The sequence below is a fragment of the Hemitrygon akajei genome, unplaced genomic scaffold (assembly GCF_048418815.1).
Source record: "Hemitrygon akajei unplaced genomic scaffold, sHemAka1.3 Scf000075, whole genome shotgun sequence".
Lineage (NCBI taxonomy): Eukaryota > Metazoa > Chordata > Chondrichthyes > Myliobatiformes > Dasyatidae > Hemitrygon > Hemitrygon akajei.
In genome coordinates this window covers 164,001-183,111 of record NW_027331961.1, presented here as the reverse complement: position 1 = coordinate 183,111, position 19,111 = coordinate 164,001, and the positions used below count along the sequence as shown (strand labels likewise).

At 46.7% G+C, this 19,111-nt stretch overlaps 1 protein-coding gene across 1 annotated transcript in view; it reads right to left on the bottom strand.

The window, feature by feature from the left end:
- LOC140722349 (NACHT, LRR and PYD domains-containing protein 3-like) overlaps nucleotides 1-18,673 on the bottom strand; it is a 74,555-nt gene extending 55,882 nt beyond the window's left edge. The window contains exons 1-5 of the mRNA XM_073037114.1: nucleotides 18,166-18,673; nucleotides 14,372-14,540; nucleotides 5,022-5,189; nucleotides 3,528-3,624; nucleotides 656-822 (exon numbers count right to left, since the gene is read on the bottom strand). Of these exons, the coding sequence (XP_072893215.1) occupies nucleotides 656-822; nucleotides 3,528-3,537 (177 nt within the window). The 5' untranslated portion in view covers nucleotides 3,538-3,624; nucleotides 5,022-5,189; nucleotides 14,372-14,540; nucleotides 18,166-18,673. The remainder of the gene's footprint in view (nucleotides 1-655; nucleotides 823-3,527; nucleotides 3,625-5,021; nucleotides 5,190-14,371; nucleotides 14,541-18,165) is intronic.
- Nucleotides 18,674-19,111: the final 438 nt, after the last annotated feature.

Below are 19,111 nucleotides of genomic sequence, written 5' to 3'. Positions count from 1 at the left end.
TTACTCAGAGGGTGGTGAGAGTGCAAAACTAGCTAGCAGGGAAAGTAGTGCAAGTGGTTAAGAGAATTCTGAATAGATGCTTGCGTAATGAGCGTATAGAGCGCCATGGCCCGGTACAGGTCAATGGGAATTAGATTCGGTAGTCTGGCATGGAATAGATGGGCCAAAAGGCCTGTTTCTGCACTGTACTTTGCTGTGACTATGACAAGTCAGCCACACATTGTTTGGGAACTCACGGAACCAAGACAAGCTGTGGTTAGCTGGTTTCCCTCCCTCAGGTACCGCAGTGAAGCCGATTGGCCCAATTGACAGTTTAATACTCATCCTGGATTAATGAGATGAGGTGAAGCTACCCGACGGTTCAGCCAAGATTTGAAATTAGTTTCAGACCGAATGCCTTTTGGAAGTCCAGATATGCAGCCACTGCTCTTACTTCACACTGATAAATACAGCAGGTGATACAAGAAAAGGTGATGCTAAACCTGCAGTTCCCAGTGCTCCCCACCTTAAAAACTGAAACCAGATCTGCGAGAGACAAGTCAGAGATCAAAGTCTCCATTCCCAAGTCGATCTCCTAAAACGTCCAGGAGATTAATGTTGATCACTATTCCCCCTGATACCAGCAGATCAGTGACAATACACGAACTGCACTCACCTCATTTTCTTCTCTACTGAAATGTCCCTCCTTTGTCAACATCCAACCCAGTCTCTCAACCTTTTCTTCAATTGCTTGTTTGAGTCTGTCCCTGTAGAACTTTGTCAGTTGGTACAGTCGATATTCCTCCCCCTGCGCCAGGAGGTCAGAGATTGTAAACTCTGGCTCTGTGAATATAAAAAGGAAAATGTAGGCTTGAACTCAGATATCCCAGGTCTCCACCGCTCTCACCCAACTGAACAAAAAACCATGTCTTGAACCTGCCTACAGATACAAAATTGGATTAATTCTCCATCTCCAACACCATCACACCATCACACTGAGCACGGAGTGCTCCAACACATTTCTTGGTGTTCATCTAGCGGAGAATCTCACCTGGTCCCTCAACACCAGCTCCATAGCAAAGAAAGCCCAGCAGCGTCTCCACTTTCTGCGAAGGCTGAGGAAAGTCCATCTGCCACCCCCCATCCTCATCACATTCTAAGGTGGTTGTATTGAGAGCATCCTGAGCAGCTGCATCACTGCCTGGTTCAGAAATTGCACCATTTCAGATCGCAAGACCCTGCAACGTATAGTGAGATCAGCTGAGATGACCATCGGGGTCTCTCTTCCCACCATTAGGGACATTTACACCACACGCTGCATCCGTATAGCCAGCAGCATTATAAAGGATCCATGCAACCCTCATAAAATCTCTCCTCCCTCCTGCCATCTGGGAAAATGCACCGAAGCATTCGGGCTCTCACGGCCAGACTATGTAACAGTTTCTTCCCCCAAGCTATCAGACTCCGCAATACCCAGTGCCTGACATGACACCTTACTGCCCTATTGTCACGTATATTATTTATTGTAATGTCTGCACTGTTTTGTGCACTTTATGCAGTCCTAGATTGCTGTGTAGTTTAGTGTAGTTGTTGTGTGTTTTTTTTTCCTCTGTGTTGTGACCAGATTTGGAGTGGAACTCTGCTGGTTAATGTGAACCGTACATCCTGTCAGGTGACCATCCCGATAAACCGGTGACCGGACACATTTACTCCCAGTAAAATAGCACGATAAGCACAGTAATACTAATCACAGCAGTTGAACACACGGATGACCACGGGATCATAATGCACCGGTGTCCGGTGATACCGGGAAATATCACTGTGATTATTTCCACAAGCTAAAATCTCCCTCGGTCACTAACTGTCCAGTAGTCTGTGTCACACAAAGACCAGCAACGGGATTACACATGGTGCAGTCTGCTGGATCACACATTCTCCAGTTGCTTTGTCACACGAGGGGCTGGAGACTGGACAAGGGGACTGGAGTTGACCAGGCTGACCATTCCCTTGAGATCTATGCTGTCCTCTCCCCTGGTTCCCTTCTTATCCCCCACCTGCTGATCATCATGTAACAACTATGCATGTCATTGGCAAAGTCTTGGTTATAGAGCTTTGTGTGTAGTTGCACTTGCTAATCTATAGGATGGAGGTGATGAAGCTGGAAAGTGTGAAGTGAAGAATGAACACTACGGTACTGGACTAGGGTGTTGTTTTTTGTGTTATATGGTTGGGCTGGGGCAGCTTGCCCTGGAGCTCAGGAGCTTGAAGGGAAACCTTACACACACACACACACACACACACACACACACACACACTCACACTCACACTCACACACACACACACACACACACACACACACACACACACACACACACACACACACACACACACACACACACACAGTAATCAGGGGTGCAGATAGGGTAGATGGTCACAGTCTTTTTCCCCGGGTAGGGGAATCTGAGACTCGAGGGCAGAGATTTAAAAGGGACCAAAGGGGCATTTTTTCACGTGGTGGCTGATGGATATAAATTACATGCATCCAGAGGAGGCCGCAAACACAAATAAAATTACAAAATTGAGAGCATGTGGGCAGGAAAAAGGGGAGAAGAAGTTTACGAGGGAAATTTGGGAAAACGGCAGGAAAATGGGACATTTAGATCAGCATGAATTATATGGGCCGAAGGACCCGTTTCCAGGCTGGAGCATCGTTTTTATTCCAGCTGGAATCTCAGATTTGAGCACAATCACAATGTCTACAGGTGACACAGACATTTGGTCATTGGTTATGCCGGGTTTCCCAGCCAAGATCCTGGGAATTTAAATTCAGGTAGAAGATCATCTCAAGAGGGAAATATTTAGAAACTCAGGTTCACCATTTCTCCACAGCCCAGACATTCACTGGGGTGTTAAAACTCCGAAGCAGATCACAAATGTATCTACAATGAGCTGCCTCCTGTTCTTCAGCCATTCCCAGCACCGGCAATGATCTCCGCTCCGCTACAGAAAACAGATTTCGGTGACACCCCTCCTCCTTTACGTAGCAGGCAAGAAAAACCAGGGGGGAGTTGGTAGCTTTCCTTCCAAAACCTGAAATGCTGTGTTATCATAGAATCTCGGAAATCCCGGAAATGCTCCTATCATCTGCTTCTGAATTTTATAAATGAAAGTTGAAGATGTCTTACATATCAGGGCCTGTCTGGAGGTGAAATGGACCCTGACCATGAACATTCACATAAACCACAAGTTCGCTGTCACATTCCTGTCTGTGTTTCACCCACGACCACCTGATTCAGGAGCCCCTGCTCCTTTCACTCAGCTGAAGGTTTGTATGATGAGCGGAGTGATTCGACCATTACTGGTGTCAGGTCCCTGCGCTGGAACTGTTGGGTTGATCAATTACTCAAGGCCGCTTTACCAGTGGGATAAATGACACTGCTGGATGAAACTTTTCTATGCCCTGTTAACACCTGTGTCAGTTTTTTTTCATCTGAACTATTGTGTACAAACGCGACAAAAGTTTAATCCAAAGATCCCTGTGATCATACCTTTGTCCATTCTGATTCTGACTGACGATTGTTGATTGTCGTCGTCTTGTTTACACTTTGGTCGCTCTGCAGGACAGCTCCACCTGCTGGTGAGGCTCTAAATTTCACAACAAGCAGACAGTGAGTCAGAGAGTACGACTACTTTGCAAATATGACAGTATTTCCATCCCCTGCAGCATTTGGCATGGGGACCAAACATTCCCTGTTAGTAACCACTTCCACACCATATCTGTCCACTGATACCTGGCGCATCTACTGACAGAGTCACAGAGCAATAAAATCCAAATTCAGAGCGTTCAGCCCAACGAGACAATGCCAACCACAGTGCCCACTGAGATGGTCACAATTTCCTGTGATGGGGCCATCTCCCTTCTGGCCTCTTCACTCCATCTACACACCCCAACTGCTTTTTGAATTATGCAACTGCACCTGGCTCATCCACTTCCTCTGGCTGTTTCCTCCACATGATCCCCAACATCTGCATGAATCCGCTGCTGATCAGATTGGCTTTGCAATCTCTTTACCAGCCCCTGTCCATTTAGATCCCCTAGATGCTACGATAATCTTCTCTGTGAACAGCAACTACTAATGTTGTGCATTCTGCGAACTTACCAGTCAAGTAATCCTTGTGTAATCGCATCCAAATCATTGCTATAAAATAACGAATATCAAAGGTCCCAATTTGAAGCCTCACGGCACATCGCTAATTACTCGCATCCATTGCGAGGAGAAACCTTCAACCAGCACTCTTTGCTTGCTACCTTGAAGCTAATTTTGAATACATCCAATTTGCTCTCTCTGGTCAGCATGGGACCTAATCATCGGGGCCAAGCTGTCATGTGATACCTTGTCAAAGGCTTTACTGAAGTCCCATGCACAACATCCATGGGAACATAACTTTGAATTTCCACCTCTGCTTAATGTCACGTTGACAGGTTCTGACAATTTGATTAGCAGAAAAGTACTTGATGAGGCCAAGGTATGTCAATGTAAATTATGGGTTGCCATGTGCTAGTGAGGACTGAATAAAATGCAGTGTTGGGATATTTTGCTTTATAAATGGTCTGTTCTCCGCGGAGGCCTACGTGACGATATATTCGAGGGTAAGTATACCACTGCAGATTGCAATAGCCAATGGGATCAAGGGCATGTTGCTGCTGTTCATGGTAATTCCACATTTCTACAATCACTACAACACGACACACTTGGGGCTTCTTATAAAGGGAGGAAATTGTCAACGCATTTTAAAATGATTATAACGTAACAAGGAAACATTAGAACTAACCAAAAGCTACTTCAGATGATGCAGGACCTTCAAATGAGCAAACACTCAGAGAATGTGAGTGACTGTAAAGAGCTGGGCTTCTGAAAGCACATTACCAGACCTGGAGTGATTGCAACTTGGTCTGACCGAGGCATTCCACCTATTTCGTACCTTCCTTTGTAAAGATATGTAATGTTTACAGGACCAGTGTTCGAGTGAATGAGACTCACCAAACTTTCTCCTGACTGAATCAATGAAAACTCTGAGTCAGAGGGTTCTCTTCAGTTGGTACTCTCAGTCCTCGGGCTGGTTCAGTTGTCGCTGTTCCCTCGTTCTCATTCGTGGCTTCTTTCCAGCTGTGGGCTTTTCTTCCAATAAATCTCTCACCGCAGGTCTAACTTTAACCAGAGAGATAATGAAGCACATTAACAATACAAAGGAGAAAAAAATATTTCTGCTCAATTTTTTCAAAAGCGAATCTCACTGAAATTTAAACGCTGAAGACAAATAAAAGAATCTCATGGAACAAATCTATAATTGTCCCTCACAGGTCACAAATCCTGATACGGGATATGAAGGACTCATCATTCAGTCATGATAAGATATCAGAGCAGAATGAAGTGATTCAGTCCATCGAGTCTCCTCCATCATTCAATCATGGCTGATTTTTTTTCCCGCCCCAATGCCATATTCCTGCGTCCTCTTATAAAGTGCTGGAAACTCGGTACAGCAGATTGGATCTGTGGAACAAGACACTGTGGAAGACCCAGTATCAGAACTGGGATTATCCAGGATGATGCGTGATATGCTGAACGCTTAATTGCGCAATTTGGCCGAGATCTCATCCTTGCTCATACCTATAATGGGGGAGGTACTACACCCAGTGTTCTGAAAAGATAGTAAAAGTGATTATCGGGGCATTAATAGTGATCTTTCGAGAAACGAAAACGAAAAGCTCTTGAATTTATAGTAAATGGACCGTCTAGTTATTCGCGGCTCAATATTAGTTCTATATCGTTCAGCACCTGAGCGTCTTTGCCTCACAGTACGCTCCCACGGACAAGGCGAAACGATTATTAATTTTTCTTGCGTTATTCATTACTATTTCCTGGATACCAGAGACCTCCCGGTGAAACTGTTTTGTCCACTCTATTGACTTTTAACATGTCCTCTATAACAGGAAGCACGATAATGTACCATATTCAATCGTGATTAATATGCATAGAATGTAACGTGGTTCGGTCTCCAATGTTCCCTCTAATTACTATTTTTGCAGCTACATGGATCAACCATTGCTCTGAGCCGGAAATTTTCACACGGACTGAGAAAAGCACAACATCGTAGATGTGTCCTCTTTTGTAAAATGCATCTATGAATATTTTAGGATGAAGACAGACAAGAGAAAAAAAACATTCTTTTGATTTTAATTACTAATTAAAGGACAGGATAAAAATGCAGTACAACAAAGAAAAACGTTCAGGTTTCATAAACGTTTATCCGGCAGTGTTTAATTCCATCTGCGCTGCAACAAAGGCTCCGTTCGTGGGAGCATTTTGGTTCTGCAGACTAAAGTCCCTTCCCGTACTGAGCATGCGCGATGTCGTCAGCGCGTTATCGGAGCTGTGAGCGGGGCCTCGGAAACGGACCTGCCGATGCTGCAGCCCTGCGGTACAACGGGATCACATGACGGGTGGACGGTCTCCCACGTGACTCGGTGACTCGGTGACTCCGCTCCTCGCCCCTCACACGCTGCCCGACAACCCCCCCCCCCACCGCATTTCAAACATCATCTCATAATTACACTGGATATATTTTAAAATTTCCCTCTGCATCTTCCCCGTCCACATCCCTCCATCCCCCGGGTCACAGTTACGGGTCTGAATCCCATCCGGGTCCGGCACACATTTTAGACCCAATCCAGAATTGTGCAGATTTTATTTAAATCAGTCTATGTTTCTATTCACATTTCCCCGGCCTCACTGAAAAGGAACACTGAAACATCAAGCGAGAAGCAACAGGAGGTGGCCATTCAGCCCATCCAACCATCAACAAGATGGCGACTACTCTCTCATCTCAGCCACATGTTTCTGCCCGATCCTCATTTCCTCGATCCCTTCGGTCTCCACACATCTGCCGGCCTCTGTTTTATGTGAGGACGATCACCGAGTCTTCACCGCCCTCTGTGGTGGGGATTTACAGACATTCAACACCCTCGGAGTGGAGGCATTTCCCCTCATCTCAGTCCCGGACAGTCCTCCCCCTTTTCCAGAGACTGGGATCCCTGTTCAACCGGTAATGATGTTGTGCATTTCAATGTGTTCACCTCTCAGTCCTCGATTCTCTAAATGAAAGGGTTATCACATTTGATCTTTCTTCATATGATGACCTCACCACTCCAGGGATCAGTCTGATGAATCTTTGTTGCACTCTCTACAACAAATACTCTCTCACCTCTTTGTTAATCCTCCATGGAATTCCACCTTCCACCTTCCCACCTCCCCCTCACCTGGATCCACCTCTCACTCCCCAGCTCTTGCCCCATCCCCACCCCTCACCTCTTTTCTCGGACTATTTCCCGTCACTCTCAGTCCAGAGGGAGGGCCTCGGCCCGAAATGTTGACGGTCCATTTCCCTCCACAGATGCTGCCCGACCCACTGAGTTCCTCCGGCAGTTTGTTCTTTGGTCTATATAACCCGTGTTAGTATTGGGGTGGGGCAGGATTTTACACCATATTCCAGGTACAATCTCAACAAAGTCCAAATAATCGTTAAAGTCATTTTCATTCTTATAACTGATAACTCTTACAATAAATACAATGTACTTTCTACCTCCCTCCCTAGTCACTGCACCTCAGTCCCTCATTACTTAACGCACAGATGGTGCAGAAGAGGTTTACCAGGATATTGCCTGGATTAGAGGGCATGAGCTATAATGAGAGGTTGGACAAACTTGGGTTGTTTTCTCTGGAGCCCTGCAGGCTGGGGTGAGACGATGGAGGTGTATAACATTATGAGAGGCAGAGATGGAGAAGACAGACAATATTTTTTATCCTGGTTAGACATGTCTAATAGAAGAGGCCATGTATTTAAAGTGAGGGGGAGTAGTTTGAAAGGAGATGTGAGGGGCAAGTGTTATTACCAGAGAGAGTGGCGGGTTGCTAGGATGTGTTGCCCGGGGTGCTGGTTCTGGCAGACACAGCGGTGACTTTTAAGAGATATTTAAATCAGCACATGAGTGTGAGGGACGTGTGGACATTGTGTTGGCAGAAGGGATTAGTTAGCCATTTGATTCCTAATTTAATTAGCAGAGCAAAACGTTTTGGGCCGAAGGGCCTGTTCTGGTACTGTACTGTTCAATGTTCTGTGCCTCTTGTCAAGAGGTTTCAGGGAAACTGAGGTAAAAGGAGTGAGTTGGAGAAACAGGTCAGCTGGAGCCCAATGTGGGAACTGTGAGATCACCCACTTCTGTAGCAGAAACAAATATTGAATTTATTGCCAAGTGCACAATATGGAAAGGTACAGGGACAGAGAAACACTGACTTGTAGCAGCATCACAGGCAAGTACATTCAGATGACAGATTATACAATTCTGCGCCATTATCAATATAGAAATACAAGTTTTATGTCATTAACAATATACAAATATATATGTTGTGTCAATAATCATAAATATAGATTTTCTGTCATTAACAATGTACAAATATACATTTTTTTTCAAGAGCAGTCTTGAAAATGTTAAATTTGTTCCCTCAGTCAAGTTGTTGACACAGTTTGGAAACAACTGGCTCCAAGCACCGGTCCCTACAATACCCACTGGAACATCATGCAGACCCAAGAAGGGTCTGGTTATTCATTCTCTTTTAACACCAAGACACCAGAAACAGGAGCAGGCCACTCAGCCCGTTCAGTTCATCCTGTCATTCAATAAGACTCAAGACCAGTTCACTCTTGCCCCCCAACACGACTCCAATCCACTTTGCCCGGACCATCGGCCACACTTGCAGATCAACAGTGTGCCGGTGTTTGCCTCCCAATGTGGTGAATCCCTCTGCTCGCCTCTGTATCCTGTCCGACCCCTCTCACACCATCTTCATCCTTTCAATAATATAGCCCCCTTCCCCCTGTCAATGGGCTCCTTCCCCATCCTGCTCCTTGATCCCCCAAACGACCTCTCAGACTCACCCCCTCACACCATCTTCACCCCCCTTCCCCACTGTCAATGGGCTCCTTCCCCAGAGACAAGCAACCTCTCAGACTCACCCCTCTCTCACACCATCTTCACCCCCCTTCCCCACTGTCAATGGGCTCCTTCCCCAGAGACAAACAGACTCACACCGCTCTCACACCATCTTCACCCCCCTTCCCCACTGTCAATGGGCTCCTTCCCCAGAGACAAACAACCTCTCAGTCTCACCCCCCTCTCACACCATCTTCACCCCATTCCCCACTGTCAATGGGCTCCTTCCCCAGAGACAAACAACCTCTCAGACTCACCCCCGCTCACACCATCTTCACCCCCCTTCCCCACTGTCAATGGGCTCCTTCCCCAGAAACAAACAACCTCTCACTCACCCCCTCTCACACCATCTTCACACCCCTTCCCCACTGTCAATGGGCTCCTTCCCCAGAGACAAACAACATCTCAGACTCACACCCCTCTCACACCATCTTCAACCCCTTCCCCACTGTCAATGGGCTCCTTCCCCAGAGACAAACAACATCTCAGACTCACACCCCTCTAACACCATCTTCACCCCCCTTCCCCACTGTCAATGGGCTCCTTCCCCAGAGACAAACAACCTCTCAGACTCACACCCCTCTCACACCATCTTCACCCCTTCCCCACTGTCAATGGGCTCCTTCCCCAGAGACAAACAACCTCTCAGACTCACACCCCTCTCACACAATCTTCACCCCCCTTCCCCACTGTCAATGGGCTCCTTCCCCAGAGACAAACAACCTCTCAGACTCACACCCCTCTCACACCATCTTCACCCCCCTTCCCCACTGTCAATGGGCTCCTTCCCCAGAGACAAACAACCTCTCAGACTCACCCCCCTCTCACACCATCTTCACCCCCCTTCCCCACTGTCAATGGGCTCTTTCCCCAGAGACAAACAACCTCTCAGACTCACCCCCCTCTCACACCATCTTCACCTCCTTCCCCACTGTCTAAGGGCTGCTTCCCCAGAGACAAACAACCTCTCAGACTCACACCGCTCTCACACCATCTTCACCCCCCTTCCCCACTGTCAATGGGCTCCTTCCCCATCCTGCTCCTTGATCCCCCAAACAACCTCTCAGACTCACCCCCCTCTCACACCATCTTTATCATCTCAGTAAAATCCCTCACCCTCGTCATTCTGCCAGATCACTCACTTTGCGAGTAGCCTGCATCAAACCAATGGGCCGAGCGGTCTCCTCCTCTCTGTCAGCAATACATTATAATCCGGCCACGGAAGTCACTTCACGTGGAGGGAAATGTAAATAAATAAAAAGGCTGGACATTTACTTTGAGATTTGTTCTGTTTTGAATGGGAGTTTGAGGACGGGAGCGGAAGTCGGTATCAGCAGGGGTAACGCCCTCTCGGCCGGTCCATCTCCGTTATTGGGTGTAAGCAGTGATTGACATCACTTCTCACCAATGTGAAGAGGGTAACGCCTCTGTTGACTGTCGGGTGGGGTGGGTGGGTCAGGTAGCTGTTACCTTAGCCGGTAAAATTCAACTGTCTCAGCACCAGTGTGACGTAAGGAAGTGCACACGTGACGTCAGATCCTAGTGTGGGGGGAACTCACACGTGACGTCAGGCATGAGGGGACGCAGAGTGATATCAAATCCCAGTGTGGGGAATGTGAGTGACTTTAAAGAGCTGGGATACTGACAGCACATCACCTGACCTGGAGTGATTGTAACTGGTCTGACAGAGGCATAACTGGTACTTCTGGGCACTTTCAGTCTCATCCCAACTATTTACTACCTTCCTTTGTGCAGGTATGTAATGTCTAAAGGACCAGTGTTTGAGTAAATGAGACTCACGAGACTTTTTGCTGATTGAATCACTGGAAACTCTGAGTCAGATGGGTTCTCTCCAGTTGGTGCTCTCAGTCCTCGGGCAGGTTAACTTGCTGCTGTTCCCTCGTCTTCACTCGTGGTTTGCTTCCATTTGGGGCATTTCTTCCAATACATCTCTCACCTCAGGTCTAACTTTAACACAACGGGTTCGACGGACTCGGAGTCCGCTGCGGTCGGGGCGCTTTCACTGTGTGCTGCGTCTGCGAGGCTGGGTCTGACAGAGCTTTCATTGTCTGTGAAGTTGAGTCCACAGGCGCCTTGGAAGTCCATAGCGGGGGTAATCCCTTCTGCCGACTGCGTGGGATGACGAGTCTATCGGGACCCTGAGGACTTGTGGAAACTGTGTCATGGTTTCTTTCGAACTTAGAATCTTTTATCATCTTTGGACTATTTTTTACTGTGCCCATGGTTTTTTTTTTAATCAGTTATGGGATTGGCTGCACTGTTGTAACTATACGTTAACTGCAACTATGTGGTTTTGTGTAGGTCTTGTAGCTTTAGTTTTTGGTTTGTTGGGTGGTAGAGTTGGTGTCTTGACTTGGTGTGTCTGAGTAGTCTTGCTTTGTCTGGTGGATTTGGAGCTCCTTTCCGGGGAAACACATTAAGATCGTAGCGCCTTCCGGTTCACAGTCCGGTCCATGTTCCTTATTCCAGGTTTTCCCCAGTTTCTGTTGAGGAAGCTGATTCTTGTCCATACCCCCTGTCTGTATCCCTTCCCTTCACCTTCCTCCTGGAGCCTGCGTCGCCTGAAGCCTTGCCTTGCCTTGAGCCTTGCCTTCACCGCTGTCAAGTTCAACCACCGGAGCAAGATAAAGAACTGTCTTTCATTGTTTTCAGCTGGAGTTCCAAGGGTTTGCCCACCCCGATGTAACACTCACTGGTCTATAATCCCCAGGATTAAACCCATTGGGTTTATTGATGTGGCACAGAGCGACTGAGCAGAACCCAAGTGCAGGACACCGGCGTGGAGATTGAGCTGGGGATGCGGGCGCAGGCGTGAACGTTGGACAGCAAACCGGAGGAATCTTGACACGGAGCTCTGACATGGAGTCATGACACGGTGACGGGGTTTTCATGGAATATCTTGAGACTGGAGTTGAACTTAGAACAAACAGTTCTAAGCAGTCGAGAAACAAAGTATCACATGGGAATAGACCAACAAACTGGCAACCTGTGATCGTGTCGCCATCGTATTTATTTCACAGTCTCTGATGAAAACCAGGTGTATGGTAATTGAGTAAACTAGCAGCAATGGAGATCTAATGACTGAAATTAGGGCATAATTAGGGAGAAAGGAGCGTTAAAGGGGAACAGCCAACCGGAACCATGACAATTGAATTATGGAACAACATTTGACAGCCTCCAATCATGTGTTACTATCCCTGTGGCCAGAGAGGATACAATGATCATTGTCAATGCCCCGTAACCTCCCCCCTCACTTCCTGTAGTAATGTGGTGTATATTGGTAGATTGAACATCTCTTTCTTAATATTGCCATGCTGCTATTCTATCATCACAATCACTGTCCACCTCATTGGTAACTGAAGCAAAGCATTCATTAAGCACCTCACCTATCACCGCATCCTCCAGGCACGTTTCCACCATTGTTCCTGAGTAGTCCTAGTCCTACACTCAATCTATTCACCCTCCTCTTCTTCACCCACATGTAGAATGCCTTGGGTTTTCCTTCGTCCTACTTCCCAAGGACTTCTCAAGTTGCCTTCGACCTCCAAGTCACTTCTTAAGTTCCTTCCAGGATACCATATAATTCTCTAGAGCCTCGCTTGAATGTTGCTTACTGTACCTAAATAAGGCTTCCTTTTCCCTCTTGCTTAAATGTTCTCATCCCTTGTGAACCACGGTTCGTTTATTTTAACATTCTTTCACTGTGTGTGGAACAAATCTACCCCGAACCGCATTCAAGTGTTCCTGAAATAAACTTCACAGTTCCATCTGGCATTTCCCTTTGAGAATGTTTTCCCAATTTACACCCCCAAGATGCTTCGAATACGATTGTAACTATCCATCCACTGGTTAAATACTGCCTCGTATCGTCTGCTACTATCCTTGTCCATGACAATGATAAAAGTTGGGGTGTTGTGGTCTCTATCTCAAAAAGGTCACCCATCGTGACATCTGTCACCTGACCAGCATCATTGCCTCATACTAGATACAGTATGGCAAATCCTCCAGTTAGCCCATCCACATACCATGTCAAGAATCCTTCCTGGACACAGAACACATTCTGCCCCATTGACACATTTTGGAACAAGGAGGTGGGATCAACATCAGGAAAGTTGAGATCAATAGTGATAATAACCTTGTTGTTTTTGCACCTTTCCCAAATCTGCCAAGTTATCTGCTCTCATTATCCCAGTGGCTTTGGGGGAGGCCTATAGAATACTCACAGAATGATAGCTCCCTTCTCTTTTCTGATTTGCACCCACATTGATGTCCTCTGTTTATGTAACTGTCATATGATTCCTAATTAGTAAAGACAATTCTCCGCCTTTCACCCCCCCCCACCCCCCCCCCCCATATGTATTATGAAACAAGTAAAACCTGGAGCATCAAACACCAATCCTGCCCTTGTAACAGTCCGGTCTGTGTAATGGTGATAACATGTACCATCCATGTTCTAAGTTACTCGTATTCTTAATAGATATTGTATTGAATTAAAGACATTTCCAACTGACTACATGATGCCCTGTCCACATCCGATCCTTCCACAGTCTCTGTGAACTTCGCATCTACCTTTATATCAGCTCTTCTATTATCTGACCAAACACTCTGGTTCCCATCCCGCAGCGACTGAGTTTAAACTCACCCCGGCAGCTCCAGAAGTCCCGGCTGCAGGGACATCTCAAGTACAGATATAACCCATGCCTTTGGTACAGGGCCAAATGGGAACATAACTTCATTATAAAACCTAAATATGCTTAATCACAGCTTCGTAGGTTCTGACAATTTATTAGCAGAAAAGCATTTGATGGCGACAGGGTATACAAATGTAAATTATTGGTTGGCATTTGCTAGTTAAGACTGAAATGTGGTGCTGGGACATTCGGCTTCAAGAGGGTTTGCGGAGGCTTGTGCGACAACATACTCGAGGGCAAGTATATCGTTGCAGCTTGCAATAGACAGAGGAGTCAATGACATGTTGCTGTAGTTCACGGTAATTCCACATTTCTGCAATCACTAGAGCAGGAGAAAACTGCGGCCTCTTATAAAGGGAGGAAATTCTCAATGCATTTTGAGATTGTTGTGACCTAACACAGCCAAGCAAGGAAACAGCAGAACTGATAAGAGTTTGAAATGAGCAAACAATATGAGGGAATGTGCGTGGCTTCTCAGAGTAATTAGCAAATCTGCAGTGAGTGCAAATGGGTCTGACAGACGCATACTGGTATTCCGAGGCTTATTCAGTCCCATTCCAGCTATTTCCTACCTTCCTTGATACAGAAATGTAATGTCTAAAGGACCAGTGTTTGGGTAAATAAGACTCACCAAACTTTCTCCTGACTGAATCAATGGAGACGCCAAGTCAGATGGGTTATCTCCATTTGCTGCTGTCCGTCTTCGGGCTGGTTTCGTTGTTGCTGTTCACTCGTCTTCAGTTGTGATTTTCTTCCTGTCGTGGGCTTTTCTTCCAATAAATCTCGCAGGTCAGGTCTATCTTTAACCAGAGAGACAATGAAGCATGTTACTCATACAAAGTAGACCAAAGAAGTAAACTTATTGGAACTTAAACTTGAACTCATATATAATGATGCGAGTGAAGAAATCTGTAACTGCCCATCACACTTTCCAAAGCCTGACATGGGATACAAAGAAACACACACACAATTGCTGCAGGGCCTCATCACACCAGGCAGCATCTGTACGTCGACTCTACTCTCTTCCATAGATGCTGCCTGGCCTGCTGAATTCCTCCAGCATGTTGTGTGTGTTGCTTGGCAGCATCTGAAGAGTTTCTCTTGTTTGTGATGGGACACAAAGAACTGATTACTCAGTCATGGTATAAGATACAAATCATAATGCACAGGAGTAGAATTAGGTGATTCGGTCAATCTAGTCTGCTCCAAAGTCAATCATGGAGATTTTTTTTCCCAACACCGTATTCTTGCTTCCCTGCTATAGCACGCAACCTATTTAGCAATCCAGAACATGAATATACCCAACGACAGCCTCCACCACCCTCTGTGGCATCGAATTCCACAGATCAACCAACACTTGGCTAAAGTAATTGCTCTCATCTCAGTTTTTAAAGTGAAGCTTCTTTATTCTGAGGCGGCACTCTCAGATCCCAGACTCTCCGTCTAATCAAGACACCCTCTCCATTCCCACTGCAACCAAACTTCCTGTCATTCAGTCGGTGTAAATAATCACCCCTGTCCTAACCCGCCAACCATTTGAACTCCACTGAACACAGGCCCAGGTCCATCAAATGCTCCACATGCATAATGCTTATCATTCCTCGGATTATTCCGGCAACACAGAGCCCTGGGAGAGCTGGTGCTTGAGATACAATCTTGGGATGGGGGCTCCAGGAATATGGAGCTGTCAGTGTTTGGGCTTCAGTCTCCGTTGGTGCTTTTACAGATGCGGCTGGATGTTCCTCCTTCCGCAATGAAGCAGACGTCTCCGGTGGCTGGATATTGGTAGCGTGAATCTCTCAGTGTGAGATGTGGAAACGATGTGCGAGGCTCTGGGTGCGGGCTGTGACCCTCTGAGGTTGCATCCTGGGATACCACACATGTCTTGACCCAGATAAAATGAATCGGGGAATCAAATTGTCCGCGTTTATGAGATGTTGAGCGAGTATTTCTGTTCTGTGCTCAGATGTTTGGTTCTGAAGTTCCTTTGGAAGCAAAGCAGGGAATGAGTTCCCATTCCATCTCTCACAGGGAGAGACTGTGATTAAATACCCTGTTTTGTGTTTGCACCGGTAGAAATAGGCCGGGGTTTCAGAACTGAATTCACATTTGGAAATTCCCCCTCACTCTCACCTGTCTATCTGCCAGTGGAAGTCAAAGAGAAAGATAGACTGAAGATGCTGAAGATGTTCTATGCTGAAGATAGAACAGAACATGGAACAGTACATCACAGGAACACAATAGTGTGCCAAACCAGCTGAAAAGTAAATCAAACCCCCCAAAAAAAACTACACTACATTTTCTGTGTAGCCATGTACATTCATATACAAATCAATGGCATGAATAGTAAATTACAGAGATCTCAACACTGACACTCACATCCCACTCGTCACAGACCTCCATTCGTTACATTCATCCCCCTCTCCTTGTTCTCTAGCCCGGTGTGAATCCACCTCGCCAGGCCCCTGTGAATCCCACGTGACCGAACCTCCCCGATCAGCTGCCATGCAGGATCTTGTTACAGACTTTACCAAAGTTCAGATGAACAACATCACTGCCCAACTTCACCTAACGCCCTACTTCATTCTTAAATAATCTCCAAAATACTTGACAGATATGATATCCTATTGGAAAGTGTTGACTGTAATTTCCCCATAACCAATGCCCAACCGCCCGGGATTTCTGCTTCACTGCAGACTGAGAAAATTCCGATCCCAGCTGCAGAATTACCAACCTGGACTGTAGCCCGCATACTGCCAATTCCATATCATCAGAGTCACCAGCCCAATATTATCACCCATACAAAGACGCCTAGGTGCCGGCAATTTGCCGTGGAGTTCCTGCCATTTCCGATTCACAAACTAAGGTGGAACTGGAACCTAATGACCCTCTGCCGGGGCCGGTGCTCAGGCTGGTTCCCCGGTCTGTATAGAGGATGCGGCTACACTTCAGCCTGACACCAGCAGCTAAACCGAGCACATTTGATCTCTATGTCATCGCTGTGTGGGATCTTGCACAGCAGAGCGGGCTGCCATGTTTCCTGCAGTGCAGCAGGAACAAAATGTAAAATTATAAAGTAGAAAAAGCTGGGAGCTCAGTACATCAGACTACGTCTCTGAAAGGGCAAATGGTGGAAGACCCAGTTCCAGAACTGAGACTGTCCAAGATGCTGCCGATCTGCTGAGCGTCTCCAGTATTTTCCCTTCCTTACTTTAAATTTCCTGCAACTGTGGTATTTTCTCCCTCTTCATTTGAATGCACAGATAGTAACTGATTGCCACCCTGAACTGTAAATGCCACCCTACCCCAACCACTCTGTTAGTTCTGAGTTCATTCTGACCCTGGTGTAACACATCCCATACAGCCAATGCTCACAGCATCCTTTCCTCCCACTATCACTCTGTTACATTTGCTCCCGAGGCCACTGTCTCTACACTGAGAGGCGGTGACCACAGAGCGATAAAAACTGCAACACTTGCTGCAGCTCTGACGGGCCGTTACCCTGGAAACAGAGGAAGTGGCTCACTGAAAATAACCGAAAAAGGAAATAACAAACTCAACATCAGATGCTGTGAGTTCCGTTATGACAAAGATTAACAGTGCAGCCATTTTGTAACGGTGAATCTAAAATTGAAATGGTTGCTTTTACCCTGTCACGTGTTGTGTCCAACTAAACCTCTGGTATTCCTAGCGAACAATAACTAACTAACTAACTAACTAACTAACTAACTAAATAAATAAATAAATAAACAAACAAACAAACAGGCACACAAATAAATAAATAAATAAATAAATAAATAAATAGAAAGCTTCAATACTAAACTTCACAAAGAAGACAAAGTTAAGAAGAGAGATTGTTGAAATATATCATTGCGGCATTGGGATACAGTCTGGACAAACATTGAACAAGCAGGTTGATATATATATATATCATTGAGCTGGTGGCATACAGGCAGGACAGAGATTGAACTAGAAGGTTGATATATATCATTGAGGTAGTGGGATACAGGCTGGACAGAGGTGGAACAAGATGGTTGATATATATATCATTGAGAATGGTTTGTTTTACCGAACGGCCGCTTCCAGTGTGCTGGAAATATGTAAAACAATTATCGACCCCAGGCGTCCATCCAGGTGGAGTTTGGATCCGATACCGGGCCGGGTGACGGAGGCAAAGTTCACCAGGTACATCTTAATGGATGGGTTCAGTCTCGGCATCACCACCTCATCCCGCTCCTGGGACCAGAACACCAGGGGCTGAGCATCGGCTCATCTCAGGCGGTTCGGTGTGAAGGTCCCATAACCCGGACCGACCACGACAGTTTGTATCCAGGAAGCGGGACGAGGCCGCCAGTTCGAGGAGGTTAACGGGACTCTCTGCCCAACATGAGGTTCCCCGCCCCCGGGATCGACTTCAGTACTCACCGATGGGAAATTGTCGGTTGCGTTCAACCCCAGTGACCGGCCTCAATACTGACCGATGAGAACTTCATCAATTTGTCCGGAGAGCAGCGAGATCCGTCCACCGGCTCCCCACAGACGAACAGCTTCAACAGAGAACGGAAAGAAAACCCCGCCCATCCGGAGGCTGTGAGAGCGGGGGCGGGGCCTCGGAAGCGAAAACCTGAGATGCTGCAGATCTGCGTTTGAAATGGGAGCGAGAAACCGGTGACTCTGCTCCTCGCCCCTGACACGCTGCCCGACCTACCTGCCGCATTCCCCACATTATTCCATATTTACACTAGCTACATTTTTATTGTTCCCCTCTGTATCTTCCCCGTCCCCATGGCTCCAACTCCCGATTCTCAGAGTCAAGGGTTCGATTCCCATCCCGGTCCGACATACAATTCCCACCCGAAAAGGAATTGTGCAGGTTTCAATGAAATCACTTCTATGTTTATAAACACTTTTTTTCTATTCAGATTCCTCCGGAGCCTCACTGGACAGGCACACTGAGACATCAAGTGAAAAACAGCAGGAGGAGGCCATTCAGCCCCTCTAACCATCAACAAGATGGCGGCTGCTCTCCCATCTCAGCCACATGTTTCTGTCCGATCCTCATTTCCTCCATCCCTTCCGTCTCCACACATCTGCCGGCCTTTGGTTTTTTTGTGAAAACGATCACTAAGGTGTTGCTCCTCCACCCTGAGGGCGGTCTGATCGAAACGTCCGAATGGGAATCAGAATTAAAACGTCTGGCCGCTGCAATGTCCCCCTTGTGGCAGATGATGCAGAGATGCTAAACAAAAACCGTCTCCCAGTTTATGGCGGGTCTCACCGATGTGGAGGAGGCCGCATCGGGAGCACGGGGCACAATAGATGACCCCAGCAATAGATTCGCAGATGAAGCGTTGCCTCATCCGGAAGGACT